The 19,025-nt window shown below is 50.7% G+C and overlaps 1 protein-coding gene across 1 annotated transcript in view; it reads right to left on the bottom strand.

The window, feature by feature from the left end:
- Positions 1-6,173: 6,173 nt before the first annotated feature.
- The window catches only part of PHACTR1 (phosphatase and actin regulator 1), a 558,362-nt gene continuing 545,510 nt past the window's right edge, over positions 6,174-19,025 (bottom strand). The window contains exons 11-14 of the mRNA XM_021696829.2: positions 16,663-16,724; positions 12,355-12,495; positions 10,232-10,308; positions 6,174-9,490 (exon numbers count right to left, since the gene is read on the bottom strand). Of these exons, the coding sequence (XP_021552504.1) occupies positions 9,475-9,490; positions 10,232-10,308; positions 12,355-12,495; positions 16,663-16,724 (296 nt within the window). The 3' untranslated portion in view covers positions 6,174-9,474. The remainder of the gene's footprint in view (positions 9,491-10,231; positions 10,309-12,354; positions 12,496-16,662; positions 16,725-19,025) is intronic.

The raw sequence follows: 19,025 nt of genomic DNA, 5'->3' as shown, positions 1-19,025 counted from the left end.
GGAGCCTGACATGGCGCTGTATCCCAGGACCCTAAGATCATGACCTGAGCTGAAATCAAGAGCTGGATGCTTAACTGACAAAGCCACCCAGGCACCCCCCTCTGCTTATTTTTTTTCCTCTGCTTATTTTTATTTTTTTTAAAGATTATTTATTTATTTGACAGAGAGAGACAGCGAGAGAGGGAACACAAGCAGGGGGTGTGGGAGAGGGAGAAGCAGGCTTCCCGCGGAGCAGGGAGCCCGATGCGGGGCTCAATCCCAGGACCCCGGGATCATGACCTGAGCCAAAGGCAGACGCTTAATGACTGAGCCACCCAGGTGCCCCTTCTCTGCTTATTTTTTAGTAAGATCTTTTTGGTGTTATGTAAGTTCTTTATATATTTTGGATATCAACCCCTGATTGGATTTATCATTTGCTCGTATCTTCTCCCATTCAGTAGGTTGCTTTTCTTTTGTTGATGTTTCTTTGCTCTGCAAAAACTTCATATTTTGGTACAGTCCCAATAGTTTATGTTTGCTTTTGTTTCCTTTGCCCAAGAAGACCATCTATGAAAATGTTGCTAGGCTGATGTCAGAGATTACTGCCTGTGTTTTCTTCTAGGAGTTTTATGGTTTCAGGCCTTGCATTTAGGTCTTTAATCCATTTTGAGTTTATTTTTGTGTATGGTGTGTAAGAAAGTGATCTAGTTTCATTGTTTTGCAGATGTCTACTTTTCCCAGCACCATTTATTAAAGAGAGAGAGCATTAGCGAGCATAAGCAGAGGGGCAGAGGGAGAGAGAGAATCTGGAGCAGACTCCACACCGAGAGTGAAGGCTGGCTGATGCGGGGCTCGAACCCATGACCCTGAAATCATGACCTGAGCTGAAATCAAGAGTCAGACACTTAACTGAGCCACCCAGGTACCCCAATGGAATTTTAAATTTCTGCCACTTCATTATTAGTGTATATAGAAAGACAACAAATTTCTGTATATTAAGTTTGTATCCTGCAATTTTACTGAATTATTATTTCTAATAGGTTTTGGTAGAGTCTTTAGGGTTTTCTGTGTATAGTATATAATCTGCAAATAGTGACAGTTTTATTTCTTCCTTACTAATTTGGATACCTTTTATTTCTTGTCTGCTATGGCTAGGACTTCTAGTACTGTGTTGAATAAAAGTGGTGAGAGTGGGCATCCTTGTCTTGTTCCTGATCTTAGAGGAAAAGCTATTTTTCACCATTGTGTATGATGTTAGCTGTGGGTTTGTCACATATGACTTTTATTGTATTGAAGTATGTTCTCTCTAAATGAATGCACTTTGTTTAGAGTTTTTATCATGAATGGATGTTGAATTTTGTCAGATGTTTTTTCTACATCTATTGAGATGATCATGTAATTTTTATCCTTTATTTTGTTAATGTGGTGTATCATATTGATTGACTTACAAATATTAAGCCATACTCCTATCCCCCGAATAAATCCCACTTGATCATGGTGAATGATTTTTTCCATGTATTGTTGAATGTGGTTTGCTAATATTTTGTTTAGGATTTTTGCATCTGTGTTCATCAGGGAAATTGGCCTATAGTTTTGTTTTTTAAACAGTGTCTTTGGTTTTGGTATCAGGGTGATCCTGGCCTTGTAGCATGTATTTGGAAGCTTTCCTTCCTCTTCTTTTTTTTTTTTTCCTCTTTAAGTAAGCTCCATGCCCAGCATGGAGCCCAACATGGGGCTTAAACTCATGACCCTGAGATCAAGACCTGAGCTGAGATCGAGAGTCAGATGCTTAACTGACTGAGTCACCCAATGTGCCCCTCCTTCCTCTTCTGTTTTTTCCGAATAGAGAATAGATGTTAATTCTTTAAATGTTTTGTAGAATTCACTTGTGAATCCATCTGGTCCCGGGCTTTGTTTGGAGTTTTTTGAGTACAGTTTAATTTTGTTACCAGTAATTGTTCTATTAAGATTTCCTATTTCTTCCTGATTTGGTTTTGGAAGATTGTATATTTCTAGGAATTTATCCATTTCTTCTAGCTTGTCCAGTGTGTTGGAGTATCATGTTTTGTAGTAGTCTCTTATAAACCTTTGTATTTGTGTAGTGTCGGTTGTTCTCTTTTCATTTCTGATTTATTTGGGTCCTCTCTCTTTTTCTTGATGTGTCTGGCTAAAGGTTTATCAATTTTATCTTTCCAAAGAACCAGCTCTTGATCTCCTTGATCTTTTCTATTTTTTTAGTCTTTATTTCTGCTCTGATCTTATTTCCTTTCTTCCAACTTTGAGTTTTGTTTTTTTTTCTAGTTCCTTTAGGTGTAAGGTTAGATGAAGATTTTTCTTGTTTCTTGAGGTAAGCCTATATTGCTATAAATTTCCCTCTTAGATCTGCTTTCACTGCATCCCAAAGATGTGGACTGTTGTTTTCATTTTCATTTGTCTCCATGTATTTTATTTCCTCTTTCTTCATTGACCCATTGGTTATTTAGTAGCATGTTGTTTAGCCTCCATGTTTGTGTTTTTTCCAGTTTTTTTTTGGTAATCAATTTCTAGTTGCATACTGCTGTGGTTGGAAAAGATGCATGATATGATTTCAGTCTTCTTAAATTTATTGGGACTTGTTTTGTGACCTACCATGTAATCAGTCCTGGAGAATGTTCCATGTACATTTGAAAAAAATATGTATTTTGTTGGTTTTGGATGGAATGTTCTGTATATATCTGTTAAGTCTGGTCTCATGTGTTGTTCAAAGACACTCTTCCCTTATTGATTTTCTACCTGGATGATCTATCCATCAATGTCAGTGAGGTGTTAAAGTCCTCTACTATTATTGCATTACTGTCCATTTCTTTGTTTGTTAGTACTTGCTTTATGTATTTAGGTGCTCCAGTGTTGGGTACATAGATGTTCACAATTGTTATATATCCTCTTTCTGGATTGATCCTTTTATCGTTATATTATGCCCTTCTTTATCTCATTACAGTCTTTGTTTTAAAGTCTCTTTTGTCTTATAGAAGTATTGCTACCTGCCTTCCCCTCCCCTCCCCTGCTTCCATTTATGTGGAATTTTTTCTGTTCCTTTGCTTTCAGTCTGTGTGTGTCTTTAGATCTATTGTCTCGTGTAGGCAGCATATAGATTGGTCTTGTTTTTTTCATCCATTCTGCCATTCTGTGTCTTCATTGGAGCATGTAGACCATTTACATTTAAAGTATTTATAGGTATGTATTTATTGCTATTTTGTTGTTTTCTGGATGTTTTTGTAGTTCTTCTCTGCTTCTCTTGCTCTCTTGTGATTGATGACTTTATTGTTATGCTTATTTGGATACCTTTTATTTCTTGTCTGCTATGGCTAGGACTTCTAGTACTGTGTTGAATAAAAGTGGTGAGAGTGGGCATCCTTGTCTTGTTCCTGATCTTAGAGGAAAAGCTGTCTTCTCATTTTGCTTGACTTTGTTTATATGAATTAGGGGGGAGCAGCTACTTCTCCTAAATTTGAAGGAATGGTTTTGTGTATGGTCATCCCCTGTGTAGACTGTGTGTGTGTGTGTGTGTGTGTGTGTGCGCGCGCCTGCTGACTTGGGCAGGCTAGAGCTGTGGTTGGCATGGGCTGGCGGGGGCGGGGGGGGGAGGTTCCCAGGACAGTGCTTGAGCTGCCCTGGTGGAATGGCCTGAGCTGAAGTGGGCATGAGCTGGGGTGTCCCATGGTGTTCCATGCCGGGGACACCCTGACAGGACAGCTGGAGCCAAGGTGGGCACAGACCAGGGGGTGCTGGGGTGCTCCATGTCAAGGGTGCCCTGGCAAGCAGCTGGAGCTGCAGTGGGATGTAGTCTGAAGGGTCTCAGAGTGCTTTGCAAGGCGGGGTGCCCTAGCCAAGGCAGGTGCAGCCCGGGGGGTCCACTGGGGGGCTCCATACAGGGTGTGACCTGGTGGGCCAGGAGGTCCCAGGGTGTCCTGCTACAGCAGCATCGTATGTTCCTAACATCTATGCCGCACTGCTGCTTTGTGACATTTGGAAACCCAGGCCAGGAGCTCAGGATAGATCTGAGCTGTAGCTACAGATATGTGGTTCATCTGAGGCCAGGGGAGGGCTAAGGACCTGTAGAGAGCCAGCTAGGGAGTGTTTCTGGTGTCAAACCTGTCCTTTCGATTAATGATCAGGTGTAAGCACATCACTGATGCACCCCCAGAGTTGAGGTGTTGTAGAGGACAGACAACAGGCTGTGCTTAAGCATCACTGCTCAAGGTACACAAGCCCCCTCCCCGCCCCCCACCCAGGGTGCTTTGCCCAGAGGAAGAGGAGGCAGGACAGCACAGGGTAGATAGCTTAGCAGCTTCAGGATGAGCCCCCACAAAGGCAGGGAGAGGGGGCAGCTCCCACCGCCAACAAGCCCTGCAAGAGGGCAACTGAAGGCAAGGAGGGGTGGCAGGCATGCATGTCAGACCTGCGGATGGTCTGAAGGAGAGGAATCCAAACTGTTCTCCAAGAGACTGCCCTGGCAGGACTTCTCTAAAGCTTACTCTTTCCTAAGGGCTTAGTGTCTTAAAATTCAGATAAGCCCAAGTCCTAGAAAGCTGATGCCCTAACGGATAGCACAGGATATCTAACTGTGTTCCCATTTGCCAGATGAGAAAGTTGAGGCCCAGAGAAGCGAGTGACTCGGCCAAATTGCTCAGTTACGTGTTGTGACACGGCCACCACTTGTCTGTCCTAGGATGACAAACCAGATCTAATGGATGGACACACCGGCCGCCTCCACCTACTGGGAATGTGTAGCCATAACCTTTGTTTACTTCAGAAAGGGCTCCCTCAGGGGGCACCTGGGTGGCTCAGTTGTTAAGCGTCTGCCTTCGGCTCAGGTCGTGATCCCAGGGTCCTGGGATCGAGCCCCACATCAGGCTCCCTGCTCGGTGGGGAGCCTGCTTCTCCCTCTCCCACTCCCCCTGCTTGTGTTCCCTCTCTTGCTTTCTCTCTGTCAAATACATAAAAAAAAAAAAAAAAAAAAAAAAAAAAAATCTTAAAAAAAAAAAAGAAAGGGCACTCTCAGGATGATGGTCAGCTTCCTTCCCTCTTGCAGGGCAGAGCCCACTGGTGGTGCTACCAAAGCTTGTCTTTAGAGGTCTTTCACTCCCTTGGTTAACTGTAGTCCTGCCGATGAGACGTATTGAAGTCAGAGAGCTCTGGAGGTGAGCAGAGGGCAGAATGGGGGGCAAAGCTCTCAGCCTGAAACCTGAAAACCTTTCTGTCACTGCTGGCCCTCTCTGCTGTCGCCACTCCTCTTCCAGGAACCCGTCCGCCAGCACAGGGGAGAGCGTGTGCACCCCGACGCCGTGCTGCAGAAGGCTAACATCCCACGGGGGTTCGCAGTTGGGGCTCAGCACAGAAATAAGCAGAGCATGCGGCCGCTGGAGACTCCCAGGTGAAGGCCAAGCAGCTCCCTTCGTTCTTCCACGCCCTTGCTCCTCAGCAGCAGGATTCCTGGACCAGCACCATCAGCACGCCCTGAGAGCTAGCTAGAAATGCAGAAATCTCTGGCCCACCCAGACTTCCTGAGTTGGCGCCTGCACTTTAAGACCTCCACCGTGATTCCTAGGAACGGTGCAGGGGGGCAGGACCGTGGTCGGCTCCTCTTCCTCAGAGCCACCTGCTTCCACTGCTGGGCCCAGCATACGATGTCCAGTAACTTCACCCACCTCAAATGCAGCCAGCAAGCACTGAAGGCCCTCTTGCTTCCCCCAGAACCTTTGAAAAGACAAGTTAGGACCAGAAAGTTAAGTGATAAAGCTCTTAGCTTTACAGGGCAAATACTCAAGACTTCTCCTGGAGACAGAGGTAAGTACCCAAAAGCAAAGTTGTTTAGGGCTTTTGCTTTGGGGCAGTGACACCCCATTGCTGCTGTACAGAGCTGTCTGGTATCTGATATTAGAGAGATGACTCTGAGGGATTTTACATGTTATATTCCTTATTCCCAGATTATTCAAGGACAGACATTTGGGCTACATCTTTGAAAGTCCTAGGAAGCTAATTTATGTGCAGCCACCACCCCCCCCGTCCCCAGTAATACCCGATACATGAGGTGGTTTTCCGTCTCCATAACTCTGTTTGCTGATGAACTGACCTGCCCTCCTCCCAAACCCTGTCCTTAGCCAAACTGTTTGCAGCGGTTGATAAAACACGAGTCAAGGAAATGTTTTTTTTTTTTTTTAGACTTTTTTTTTTGGTTTGTTTTTAAAGAAACTGCATACATCATCAGAGACAAACAATAATTTAAATACCATGCAGTTTCTGTATGTACAAAACCTAGGCCATAGAGATCCAGTTTAATTTGTATTCTATTTACATTGTCTTCCTCATACAGCCATCATCTGTTAAATTAGAACACAGGAGAGCGCTCCTATACAAAGACAAACTATGTACAGACACCCGGGAAGCAACTGGAAAAAGCAACTGGTTTGGGGATTAACAGACAGATGGGAAGAAAAAGTCATTTAAGGTGACCTCCACCCACCGCTGTGCACAGGGAAAGCCTGACATCCCATTCATCGAAGCTCACACCACGATATTCATTCGGCAAATATAAATACACGTTCATAAGCGGGAGAAAAATAAACTCAGGTTTTTATCACATCTACCATCACATTGTTTGGTTTCTCTAATTTGACATAAAGGCTAAAGTTTTAAAAGTTTTACAGGGCTTTGAGGGCCTTTGGAGAGGAATAGATCAGCAATTTTGAAAGAGCAAGTAGGCCGATGGCAGTCCCTTCCGTCAGAGATGGTGGGGGGCAGGGTGGGGCAATGTCTGATTTTGAGAGGGAAACTGTTTGATTTGAGAAATTTCACATTTTTCCTCTCACGCTAATCCAAATGACAAAAGGCTCCATTGGGAATGTATCTGCACAAGACCTTTGAGAACTGCAGCTTTTTCAGAAAAGGGATGCATTTTAAACCACCTAGCCCATCTTACCTTTCTTTGTAACATCTTCCAGTTGTCCTAAGAATACAGCAAAAAAGAAAGAAATTTGGATTTTTATCAAGACCTCAAGATTTCACAGAAGGAAAGAGACAGCAGAGACCCCCATCCTGTGGTCCACTGAGGTTGCTGAGCCCCCTACACTGGGCTTGAAGTAGCCCACCTTGATGGTGGGTGAGATCTCAGGGGCATGGAAGGTTCACCCCTAATTCCTGCAACTGACTTCTCAAGAAGAGTGCTCTGCAGGAATTGAAGTGGAGATTGTGTTCCCTGTCCTCTGTGCTCAAAGTGGACTGCGACAACAGGGCACTTCAGGCAAGATCCCTGGGTTGCCGGCTGGCTGCAGGGAAATCGATTTGGGCGTCACGTTCCCAGGGCCTCGGAGGCCCAAGAACCGAAGCCAGCAGAGAAGCCACTGGCCTTCGAAGGAGGAGTCCAGGCCCGGGAAGGAGCTCCCTTACGCCTCGCTCCTGGGCCCGGGGAAGGCCTGCCCATCACGCCAGGGCCCTGGGAGCCGCACAAGGCCAGCTGGGAGTTACAGGAAGCTCGGCCTCGAGCCCTGGCCGGGCAGGCACCCTGCCTGGAACACCTGCCTGCCGCAGAGAAGTCCAACGAAAGAGCCCGACCTCTTTCGTCATACCATTTGCACATTCAAACGTCAGTAAGCCTTTCGGGAAGACTGTGTTTACAGCCACACTGAAGTCCCGACCACGTTTTCCCTGAACAGTACCCTCCCGCGGCAGTTAACTATCCAGACTCAACATTCAGAGAAAAGGATCTAGCGGTGGTGCCCCTCCTGGGGCTGGGCAGTGGCGCGCTCACTCCGCGGGGGACGAGGAGAGCGGACGATGGCTTGGCAACGGTGAGTGGGCACCACCTCCAGGACGGCCCTGAGCTCCCCCCAAAACAGGCCCGGCTCCTGGCTCAGTGCCGGCCGGAAATGAAATGGCCTCCTCGCCGGGTGTGCGTCCCCAGAGTAACGCTTCCCACACGGCTGGGGCTGGGCACTGGCTCACTCTGTGCTAGGCCAATCTGGCATCGAACTCTCGGGCACGTGTGGAGGGGAGCGCGCCACTGCCTGGAGAGACGGCGCTAACTGGGCGACCACCCCAGAAGGCCAGGCAGAGCTGCGGGGCTGAGGGCCCTCCGAGGTCTGTTAGGAAGGAAAACAGAAGCAGCTGCGACGGGCCTCATTAAGATCGTTGTTAGGGTTTGGGGGCTGTCCTCCCTCTCACTGCACGTCCTATCCTTGGTGACCCTCTGTCAAAAGAGCACTGCCTTCCTGTGGTCCCAAGTGAATGGGACAGAGAGAGAGACCTCTCCAGCCAGGCTTGCCAGCACCATGAGGGAGAGGAAGGAGTCTCTCCAGACAGGAGCGGGAAGGTACAGCGTGGGCAGGCGTGGCTGGTGTCTGCACGATTCTGGCCTGTGCCAAACCCTGAAGCTCCCCCACAGAAACTCTTCAGTGCAAAGACAGGAGACTAGAAGGCCATCAAGTGGTTCTGGAGTGCCCGTCCATCGGTGGCTGGACAGTCTTTCGGGACTGGGCTCTAGCTTGCATGCATGGGTCCTATCCTCAGAGGCCGTTTGTTAACTTCCAGGCCACACAGTCACCGGCCCCAGGGTGCTCAGAGAAAAACGAAGAACACCAGCCAAGCAGTTTCTTACCCCAGCCTTTCTGTCCTCACCAGGGTCCTCACACTCAGACGCACGAATACCATAGGAATACCACGGCAGTGGCCGTGTGCGTAAGATCACCCGTGACATTTGGCTTTTGTGACACAGCTGGGTCAGTTCACTTGAACTGAGCAGATGACTGCTTTCCCCTTCTAAACCGGAGCTCCCTAGAAGGCAGCTCAGCTCAGTCTGCAGGGACAGGCTAGGGGCTCTGCGTCGGCCTTCCACACCTGGAGCCTACACACTCTTGGGACCAACAGTCAACCACAGACTCCCCGAGAAAAGCATCTTCCCTTTTGTTCACTGCATGGATGACGGCTGAAGGGGGAGAAAGGACAGGGGCAACCGTGGATAGGGCTCCCTCTCAGCATCCTCCTCCGAGCCGGACGCCTACAGCCAGTGTGTCCGGTCAAGTCTAGAAGGCCCACCCGACCATTTGCTTTGCAGTCCGTTCCAGGCCAAACCCACAGCCTCGGCTTTCTTTGGACCCAGGTGACACACACTTTAGGGGAAGAGGTTCGCTGGGGCCTAAATGAGCCTAAAGGAGGTTGGCCTGCTGGGCCTGGCTGGAGAGGCCGGGGCCCGCTCCGAGCGCCAGGGAGTCTTCCGTCCGACCCACCGGTGTCCTCGGTATCCGCGTGGTGCCAGTGGTTCTGACCGCCGAGCGGTGACCCCCGTATTTTCGCAAAGAGAATCCTGATCACGTTTCCTTTTATTTTTCTTCTTCTTCTTTTTTAAAAAAAGGCAGTTCAGAAGATTTACATCATAATGGGGAAGTGAATAAATACCAGCACTTATGGTTCTTATAAATTTATGTTTTGAAGACAGCATAGCACTCAAGAGGAATTTGACTGTTAAGGTCGGTGAAACCTAGGAAAACAAATAATTACATCAGGACCGAGGGGCTATTAAAGGAGCCAGATTCCCCAGTCCGAGCTTTCTGTCCTCAGATGCCCCGTTGCTGACAAGTGCCGGGCTGAATCTGGTTAAACCCCCACCCAAAGGCACATGCCGACAGCTCTCCTCCAGTCCTTGAGCCCCACGGGGTTCACCTTTGATTCTGGAGCGGTTTACTCTGGAGCTCCTGGGGGCCCCACTGGATGGCCCTGCTGGCTCTCAGCCTGGACTCTGCAGCCAGGTGGAGCTCCCAGCCTGTGTCTCCGAGTCCAAGCACTACAGAGCTCGTACGTCCAGTTTCTCTAAAATGGTCACCGTTTAGTACGAGTCCTAAGAATTGAGTTGATGACTCTGTCGCTAGCTAGCCATATGACCTTCTATCAGCCCCTTAAATCTCTCTGTGCTTCAGTCTCGTCAAGGGTCTTTTTTTCTCAGCCTAAGTTTCCATAAAAACCCACTCTGGTGTTATTGGTGGTCTGGCACTAATCAGAACTTTTGTTTGGATAATTTAAAAACTAGGCTTTCAGAAGGTCCCACTTAGCCTGGGCTGTGATGCTCCTTCCCCGCAGGGGAACTTCACACTGACCCTTCACCTTCTCCCCCCCCCACACCTGCCACACCACCTGCGACCCGGCGGCAGATGGGAGAGTTCCTGGAAGCAAATATTACAGTGTGAGGGGTGGGGGAGGGAAAAGAACCCCTCGATACACTAACCTTGTTAAATGTCTACTCAATTCATGAACTTCCATTTCGGTGCTTTTAAATTCATTGAGCTCCTTTCGAATGGCAGCCTGGAATGAAGAGAAGCCCGTGAGTATGCGGAAGAGGGAAAGGAGTTCGCCTTTTATTCCCTTTGCTTTGAGGAAGCCAGATGCCAAAGCACGGAAAATGAACTCTTTCACTGGGAGGGGAAAAAGAAAAATCACCCAGCACCTACTATGAATCCTCATCCTGCTAAATGTAAATGCAAATGGCTAGAGCTGGCGAACTGTCCGAAGTGTCCTCGTCTTCCTGTCTTCACGGAGCGCTGCCTTCATCTCCCTTAGGTAAATGACCTGAGCTCGCCACAAGCACGGTGATGCCTCAAGATGGATCCTTCTAGAAGGTGTGGGTCAAACTCCTCAACCAAATTAAGGGAATTAAGGGTGAGCGCCCCCCTTTGATTTATAAAGCCCTCACTCGTTTACAGCTCTGTTGACTCTGAGGTGATCTAGGTCATCATCAAGGACATTGGCTGAGTGGGAACGGCCTCCTCCTTCCGGCACTGGCCACAGAGGGGAGCTGCGGCCCAGGGGAGGGCCAGGCAGCACGCTGCAGGACTGCAGAGGGGCCAGTGGGACAGAGGTCTGGCCTTGGGGGCAACCTCGCTTCTTCCCCGGGGTCTGAAATTCTTTAGGTGGGACCAGCGCACCCCCCCCCCCCCCCCCCCAGAGAAGGCAGGCGCCCAGTGTGCCTGTTTACCAGCCTCGGTTACCACTTCCTGTTCCTCCTGCAGGGCAGCCTGTGCGGAACTAGAGTTCCCTCCTTGCTGCTATGCACAACTTGAGCACGCGCGTGTGCGGACACGCTGTACCTTCCCTCGGCTTCAGCTCAGCGCACTGCAGCCTGCCCGGGAACAAGAGGGCCAAGGCCCCTTCCTCTGTTCCCGTTTATGCGACATAACTGCCGGGTGTGTGCGCATGTGCATGTGTGTGTCCGCGCGCCCAAGATCACTCCCCACAGACGCCTGCACAGGGAAGAGAGGAGTGCTATGTTTAAAAGGAGGGCAGAGGCTTCCACTCATCAGGGCCTGTGTGGTGGACCCACGCTGTGGCAAGCACTTCGGGAACATCGGTCGGCCTCCGACCCCATCATTCCCACCCACGTGTAGCAGCTTCCCTGCGTTCACGCTCCCTGCGATAGGTTGGGCCAGAGTGTCGCTGCAGAGGACCTTGCCACTTATAAAAGTGGTTCTTAAAAGAAAGCCACTGGCCCTGGGAACTCATGGGGCGAAGGCAGGCCTCTTCAAGAGAAGGCCCCCAGTGTCTCCCCAATGTCACTTGCACATTGGGTGTAGTCATTAGACTTTTTTTTTTTAAAGCTCTCCCATTCCCTCATGATGACTGGACTAGAGTCACAAAGGATTGTGAAGCAGAGGTTCATTTTGATACATGGTCCGGTGGACACGTAAGAATGAGGTCTCTCTCCCAGCGGGGAGCCCAATGCGGGGCCTGAACCCATGACCCCGAGACCAAGACCTGAGCTGAGATCAAGAATCAGATGCCCAACCGACCGAGCCATCCAGATGCCCCAGAATGGTGCATCTTTTGCCTTCCATCTTTTGCCTCATTTCCTATAAAATGAACTCAACTTCCGATTATTCTTCGTTTTCCAAATGGATGAGGGGTTAGTGAAGGGAGGCAGGTTTTGCGGTCTCTGTGATCTCTGTCCCGTTTCTCCTATTAGGTTATGATACCCGCAGTCTCTTTTGGGTTGGGTGACTCCTCCCGGGTGCTGAGGACAGCGTCCTCTTCCCTGAAAGTCTGCGTGGAGCGCAGAGCCTAGCACTCGTGAACCGTTCTGTGCCCACCCGGGCGCTCTTCTGTTCCTCTGGGCCCAGCCTCCCTCGCCGCCTTTCCTCCTGCCGCATGTTGCATGATATTACGTGACTGTCTTGTGCCCTCTCTACGGCAGCAGAGCCAGTTCAGTGAGCCCCGGGGGAGGGAGTGGGGCAAGCAGCGCCCTGGGCAGGCAGGCCCCGGCCACCCAGCACCCCCTTAGGGACACTGCGACCACAGCTTTGATGCTGCTCTGGCTACTGGCTCCAAACTGAGGCATAAGCCCCCCCCCCTGCTTACTTTGTCGGCGGCGGTGAGGCGGGTCCACGGCTTGTCGGCCCTGCGGTCGTAGTCCTGAGCATCAGCCACCTCCACGTAGTCGCTGAAACGGATGAGGATCTTTCTTTCTCTAAGTTCTTCCACCGTGGGTCTTTGGCTGAGCTGCAGAGAAGAAGAGAGACGGACCATCAGCCAGAGAAGTTCAGGCGGCCTGGTCGGTTTGCACACTTACAGGGCAAGATGAGAGGCCACCAACACATCCCACAGCGAGTGCAGGACGCGGCCCAGCTGGGGAGCTAGGGCTTCAGACGCCTGGGCCTGCGCCTTCTGCAGGGCTCCGAGAGACGCAGAGCTTTATCATCCCCGGAACTCGCTACCGGCTTATCCGGACAGACAGCCGGGCTGTCTCTTCCTTACCGACACGGCAGCGCCTCCTCACAAGCAGCTCGTACTCCGTGGGCGCGGGTCTTCCCACACCTTTGCCCCTTGTCCCAGCGGGTGACCGACCCCGTACACCGTGCTGGTGTCTCATCTCGGTTTTGTAAGTCCACAACCATGTGTCAGAATGAGTGCACTCTGCAGGATGGGCTTGTAAATCATCTTACGTGTGTGTGTGTGTGTGTGTGTGTCGGGGGGGGTGTTTGTTTTAGACACAAAGGTGTATATGCAAACAACATGCAAATTTAGGGGTACAGCAATGATCTACGAGGTCCGAGGGGACGCTGCTCCTCAAGAAGTTCAAAGGAAAAGCCAGTCCACACTTGCAGAGCGAGGCTGAGTTTGTGCCAGGGAAGCAGGGCGGGGGGTGGGGGACAGGCCCACGGGATGGGTCTGCAGGGAGGGGTGAGTTCATAGTGACTTCACCGCCTCCCCATCCTAGTTCTAGTCACCAGCACCCTTCCTTTGTACTTGAACAGCACAAGGTTGTCGTTTTTATTAGCATTTCCTGCCATGAAGTTGACTTCTTCTGGAGCAATACCGTCACTCTTTCTTTAGGAGGCTGTCCATTGAGGTTTAACCGATGTTATTTAAAAGCAATTTTTCCTCTAAGCCTGGGACCGTATTTACTTCTATTAATAGAAAATGCAGTCAGATACAATCTTACCGCAAAGGCCTATAAACCACCCCCCCCCAACACACACACACACACACACGCGCGCGCGCCCCCCCAACACACACACACATACACATACACGTGCACACGCGCGTGCGCGCGAATCCGAAGCACCCAGCTGTTCTGACTGTTTCCTGGATGCTCCGGAGGGCCCCGGCTTGCTGCTAGCTGGCCGACGGCAGACATGGCCGGTCAGAGGACTGCCCGGTGGTAATGGGCAGAATGGAGCCGGGACTGCGAGGCTCCAGGTAAGAGCAGAGCCTACTCGCCTGGACAACGGGTAGCTCCCCGTCAAAGTGGTTCCAGTCTGTGCTGAGGCCGCCCTGGCTTTCCCGGGACTGGGCCTTCCGGCAGCAGTGCGGGCCTGTCGCCGGAAAGCACAGGTCCCCCAGGCTTTATGGGCTGCTGTGCACGAGAGTGGCAGCCTGTCCTGACTCGAAAACCTGTTCTCTAAAATGCGACTTCAGGGAGCTTTTGCGCTGTCATGAAAGCACATACAAACACTGTTTCCACATTCTCCCCACTACATAAGGACTCCCACTCGAAATCCCTTGTATTTCTTAGGACTGGCAAGATTTACTGCGGGGTGCTGGACAAACTTAATTTCTAAGTGCACCACGACCAGAACAAGGCTAAGCGTGGAATTTCTAGTGATTATTTCTAGAAATCATGATCTGGATATTTTACTAAAAGACTTGACGGCAGAGAGTCTGGAGGGAACAGGAAACGAAATGTTAGATCTAAAGGTCAGGGACTCTTTTTCATGCCTGAATCCCATGGAGACTCTAGACAGCATCTCTCCAAATCAATAGGGCGCTGCACCCAAGTGCTCCGAGGGAGGGAGTGAGGAGGGCACCAACTTCGGGAAGCTCCCCTGTGGGCACAGGCTCGTGCCCCTGGCTCCTTGGTGCCCAGAGGGGCCTCTGGCTGGTGGCTGATGTAGTCTTGGGGCACATGAACCTGGGGTCCCTCCTCAGAGGGTGAGGAAATCATCTTTGTGGCCAAAGTCCGGTTTCTGGGGATGGTGGGCTGGCAGAAGGGGTTGGTAGCCTTACGTTTTAATCTCTGGCAGAAATACCACTTGCAACCAGATACTGAAGAGTAAATTCCTTGAGACCCAAATCCCACTATTAATACAACTTGACCCAAGTGCATGTCCTTGCCTCTCCTCCGTCTTTCCCTCCCTCCTTCCTTCTTGCCATCCATCCATGGAGCTAGCTAGCATTTTTTGTTTTTTTTGAAAGGGGGAGCATGTCATTTTGGGGTTAGTCTCAATTTGGCTGAAGAAAAAGACTGGTCTGTTGCTGTGAGCATCAGCTCCTGGGGTTCATTTTTCTCACTGGTACCTTAACGTTAAATGGAACCATACTGAGGAAATCCTCAGGCTGCGGGTAACTGAAAACCACCACTGGCATCTGGTCCTGCTGTGCTCAAGGCTCCAGGGGGAAGGAACCTGCCCAGGGCCCGCAGGCCCCACAGAATCCCCACCTGCTGGCAGGCTCCCATCTCCGTCGGCAAAAACAGGTGAAAGCTCCTTTCAGCTTTTCCCTTAAAAACAGTTCTCCTTTCCCTTAAACCCCTTTTTCTCCATTCCCCAAGCCTGTCCCGGGGAGGGCAGGTGAAATTCTCAGGCAGCTTTCCTGCCGGGAAGGAAGAGGAGCCAGTACTCCTGTCCTGGAGCCCCTGCCAAAACGAGGGGCTACCTGGGGGCCCCCATCCCCAGCGGCCCCCACCCTCGGGGATGTGGGTGGGCAGGAAACCCCCTTCCTTTGCCCTGCTGCCAACTGATGCCGTTAGCTGGGTTTCTGTAAGAAGGAAACGTATGCTTCAGTATTTTCCTATTATGAGTTTTTAGCAAGAAACCCCTCAAGTTTAGGAGAATTTCTGGGCCCAGCAATCAACCCCAATGAACCTGATGAAAATTTGATTTAGGTTTTTTTTCTGAATGTCTAGACCTTTCTGTATCAGGAAGGACGGGTTATCACCAGCCTCCTCATTTCAAGGACACACTTAAAACAAGCTAGTGCATCTTCCTCAGGCCCCTTCACTACTCAGGCTCGGGAAGAGGGGGATGCCCTGCGCCCAAAGACTGGGTGCTCAGAGGGACTTGGAGGATCAAACCGTGACTTGGGTGGGGGCACCCGGATGAAGTGAGGTTACTTAGCTCTCGTTCGGGAGGTTCCCACCAGGGGGACGCCAGCCCGTCATCTGGCCCTGCAGGCACCTGCTTATCCTACTCCTTATAGTTGGGGCGACATTTGGCTTGTCATCAGATGCTTGGGATGCTCCAAGGAGAGAAGGTCCAAGAGACACAAACCATCACCCTAATAATTGGTATGGTGTTTTAGGATCTCTGAATTTCTTCCTTTATATAATATTTCTAGGGAGAAAAAAATCCATTAATAAACCTTTAAAAATTAATTTTAATGGGTCTCTTAACCGTCTCTAAGATTTGAGTATCTTTCCCTCAAGATGGTCACTGTAGGAAGCTGATTAAAAACACTTTAGTCAGAATATAGTAGTATTTCTTGTGTACTATCAGTTAATTAAACTTGTCATTGTCATCCAAGAATAGCCTCAAATAAGAGTCTGTTATTAGGCCACTTATATAGAATTAGATCCATTTGGGTCTACTTTGTGCTGCCAAGCTGTCGATTTTTGGGGTTAAAATACATAAAAATTCCAGCTGTATGACTTTAAGTGCTTTTCAAACACCTTCAGTAAATTTATCAGTACTTTTGGCATTTTCCTAATCAGTAATTCAAATTGGATTTGGCATAATACAGTCCGTTAGTTCTCAGTTAATAGGTAGGGAATAATATCAGAGGACGCAAGGGAAACTCTCAGGGTCACAGCCCAGAACGGTGTTACATTTGAACTATTGATTTTGGCAATGAATTTCCAAAGCTTGGTGAGGTGAATTTTTAGTGAATTTGGTGAATTTTTTTTAAAAAAAAATATTCACTGTGATTGAAAATATAATGCACCTGCCATCAAGTTCCTTGGGGGTGGGTGTGTGTCACAAAATCAGGCGACAGAATGTCACCAGCCAGAAGGTCTGCGGGTCATGATACTGAGCCGACCACCTCAGCAGAGGTCCTGCTGAGCCCAGAGCCACTCGCTCTCACGCCTGAGGAGCAGGACCACTGAGAGAGCTGCCCGGCGCTGCCCCCCCCAACCTCCTGTCCCAGCTCCCACCTGGAGAAGCCACTCACCTTTCGAGTTAACCTCCTCTTGATCTCTCTCTTCTCCTCTTGTTCCTCCTGTTCATTCCGAGCTGCAAGAAACAGTGAAGATGCTTTTGATTCTGGGAAACAGTGTCACACACAGGTGTATCCTCTGAACGTCTGCAGGCTCTAGGCCGAGCCCCTCACCACTTGAGAAAGGGAGGGGGGCGAGCTCCTGTCTTCTGCCCCGGCCACCCTCTGGCCTGCCTGTGGGATGCTCTCCCAACTGCCCGCACGGCTTCAAACGGGTGGTGAGCTGGCTGGCCTTCTCACTTTGCTTTCTTTATGCCACATGGGGGGTTTCAAGTCTCCAGGCAGAAATGCTGGGCTGAGAAGTGTGGCTTTGCGGCAAGGAGGTAGGTCCTACACGCATGGGGCTGCTGTTGGCCCGGAGGCGGGCATCGGGGGAGAGGTGAGGCTCCCTGCTTGGGACAAGACCTGTGCCCGCTCAACTCTGCCTCGGGCCTCCCAGCGACTGACGGGGGCTCACTGTGATGTGGCCTCGTGTCTGGTGCTCTGTGGGGACAGGAAAGGAGGCTGGCCCGCGGGGGTGCCGGCCACGTGCTGCGGAAACAAAATAAGGGCACGGCTAACGCCAAACACAGCCCCGGCTGCACGGAGGAATTCCAAAACGCTCACCTTTCGCAAGCCCCGATTCCATTAATTCTTTGAATCTTCCAAGAAGTCCACAGAGCAGGTGGGAGGCCAGAGTGTGGGACACAATTGCCTGCATTTAGACTTTTTAAGGAGTGTCTCAGGAGAGAAGACTTCGGAGTCTAAACGTTCTCAGCTTAGTATGTGGGCTGACTTACTCATCAGATGTTTAAAGAGCCGTAGGTAAGAGGGTCTGGGGAATGGAGCAGAGATATGGAGGGCAGAGAGTGCGGGCTTGTTTCTCCTTGTAAGCAAAGTGGGTGACCGTGGGCACGTCACTTTCCTCCTGGGCTCAGGACAGAGGCACGGGTCTAAGCCTAATATTGTCTATCAAACCGTGTCAGAGAGGGCCTCTGCTTCTCGCCCCCTGACTTGAGAAGGGCATTAGTGAAAGCAATCTCCTTCGGGGTGGTCTCCTGGGCACTTGTTCTGTCATTTTGAAATCCCTGTTGTTGAATTTTGTTTCATAACTCATCAAAGCAGCGCACCCTTGCAATTCAGTCGTCTCAGGATAGGGCGGGTCTTTAAAAGAGGGAAGCCCCTGTGCACAGAAGCGGGTCCCACCCAGCTCCTCCTTGCCAGCCCGGCAGCAGCCACCACAGCCCGAGGCCACGCACGCTGAAGGTGGCCACACTTCCCACTGGGAGGGACAATGGCAGGTTAGAGCCGAGCCACATCCCCAGGCGTACAGTTTGACCGCTGTGACTGCTGGGGGCGGGGGGGCGTTCAGGACCTTGTTCAGGGTCACCAGAGGACTCCAGTGCAGCATGCCCCCCAGGGCCCCCACCCCCATATAAGAGAGAGAGCTCCTTCCTCTGGACTTAAAGATCTTATCTCCCTCCCAGAGTTCCCTTTAAAAATGCAAGTTTCTCTTGGATAAAAACTCCCGAAACTAGCCAGCCATTAACATCTTAGTATGAACCAATCGATCCGAGATAAATTGGGAGGCAGAAAGCAAGAAGAAGGGAGACCGCAAACAGGTGCTGTCTGCAGGGGGGTCAGGGGGATGACAGTCTGGAGAGTGACGACCCAGGGGGCGGCTCCAGGGCTCTTGGTTAAATGTAAAGGCTCACAGGATAGTAGGGCCGCGGGGGGGGCCCAAGGGACCGCCACATCTAAATGTAAATGAGGGTGGAAAAGCCAAGGGAGTGAAGTGGCTCGTCAAACGCCACAACGCTATGTGGCTAATTTGGCAGCCAGCCAGCCCAGCTTTTTTGCTTGCTAGGATAGGATTGCTTGTTTGGCGTGGGGCCGGCCCCTCCTCCTCTTTCCTGGTCGGAGCCTCATCCCAGAAGCCCCCTCCGAGCCATGACCCCGCACAGAGCTGTCCTCTCCCGTGTGTGTTTCGAGGGTCCCCCTGAGGGACGGGGGCCACACGTGACCGCCTCTGGAATCTATACCTTTAGTTCAAAGCCATTTACAAACCCAGGGCCATGAATTCTTGGGCTGAGGGTACCAAGACAACCCCATTAGGCAACTGGGAAGAGAGGCCAGGAGAGGGCCGTGATGTCATCATGTGCTGCCACAGTCAGAGTGTGCTCATTATGTGCTCAAATGTGCCCAGTGTCTCATTGGCTGCTGGACAAAGCCAGCGCTGGCCCCGGGGGGCCGGCAGGGTGGGGCTGGAAGGCTCTGCAGACCCTCCAGGCGCCCCCCCCCCCCCCCCCCCCCCCCCCCCCCCCCAAACCCCCCCCCCC

Source organism: Neomonachus schauinslandi, chromosome 8, assembly GCF_002201575.2.
Source record: "Neomonachus schauinslandi chromosome 8, ASM220157v2, whole genome shotgun sequence".
Lineage (NCBI taxonomy): Eukaryota > Metazoa > Chordata > Mammalia > Carnivora > Phocidae > Neomonachus > Neomonachus schauinslandi.
Note: the sequence above shows the minus strand (reverse complement) of the source record. Positions and strands in the feature narration are given on the sequence as shown.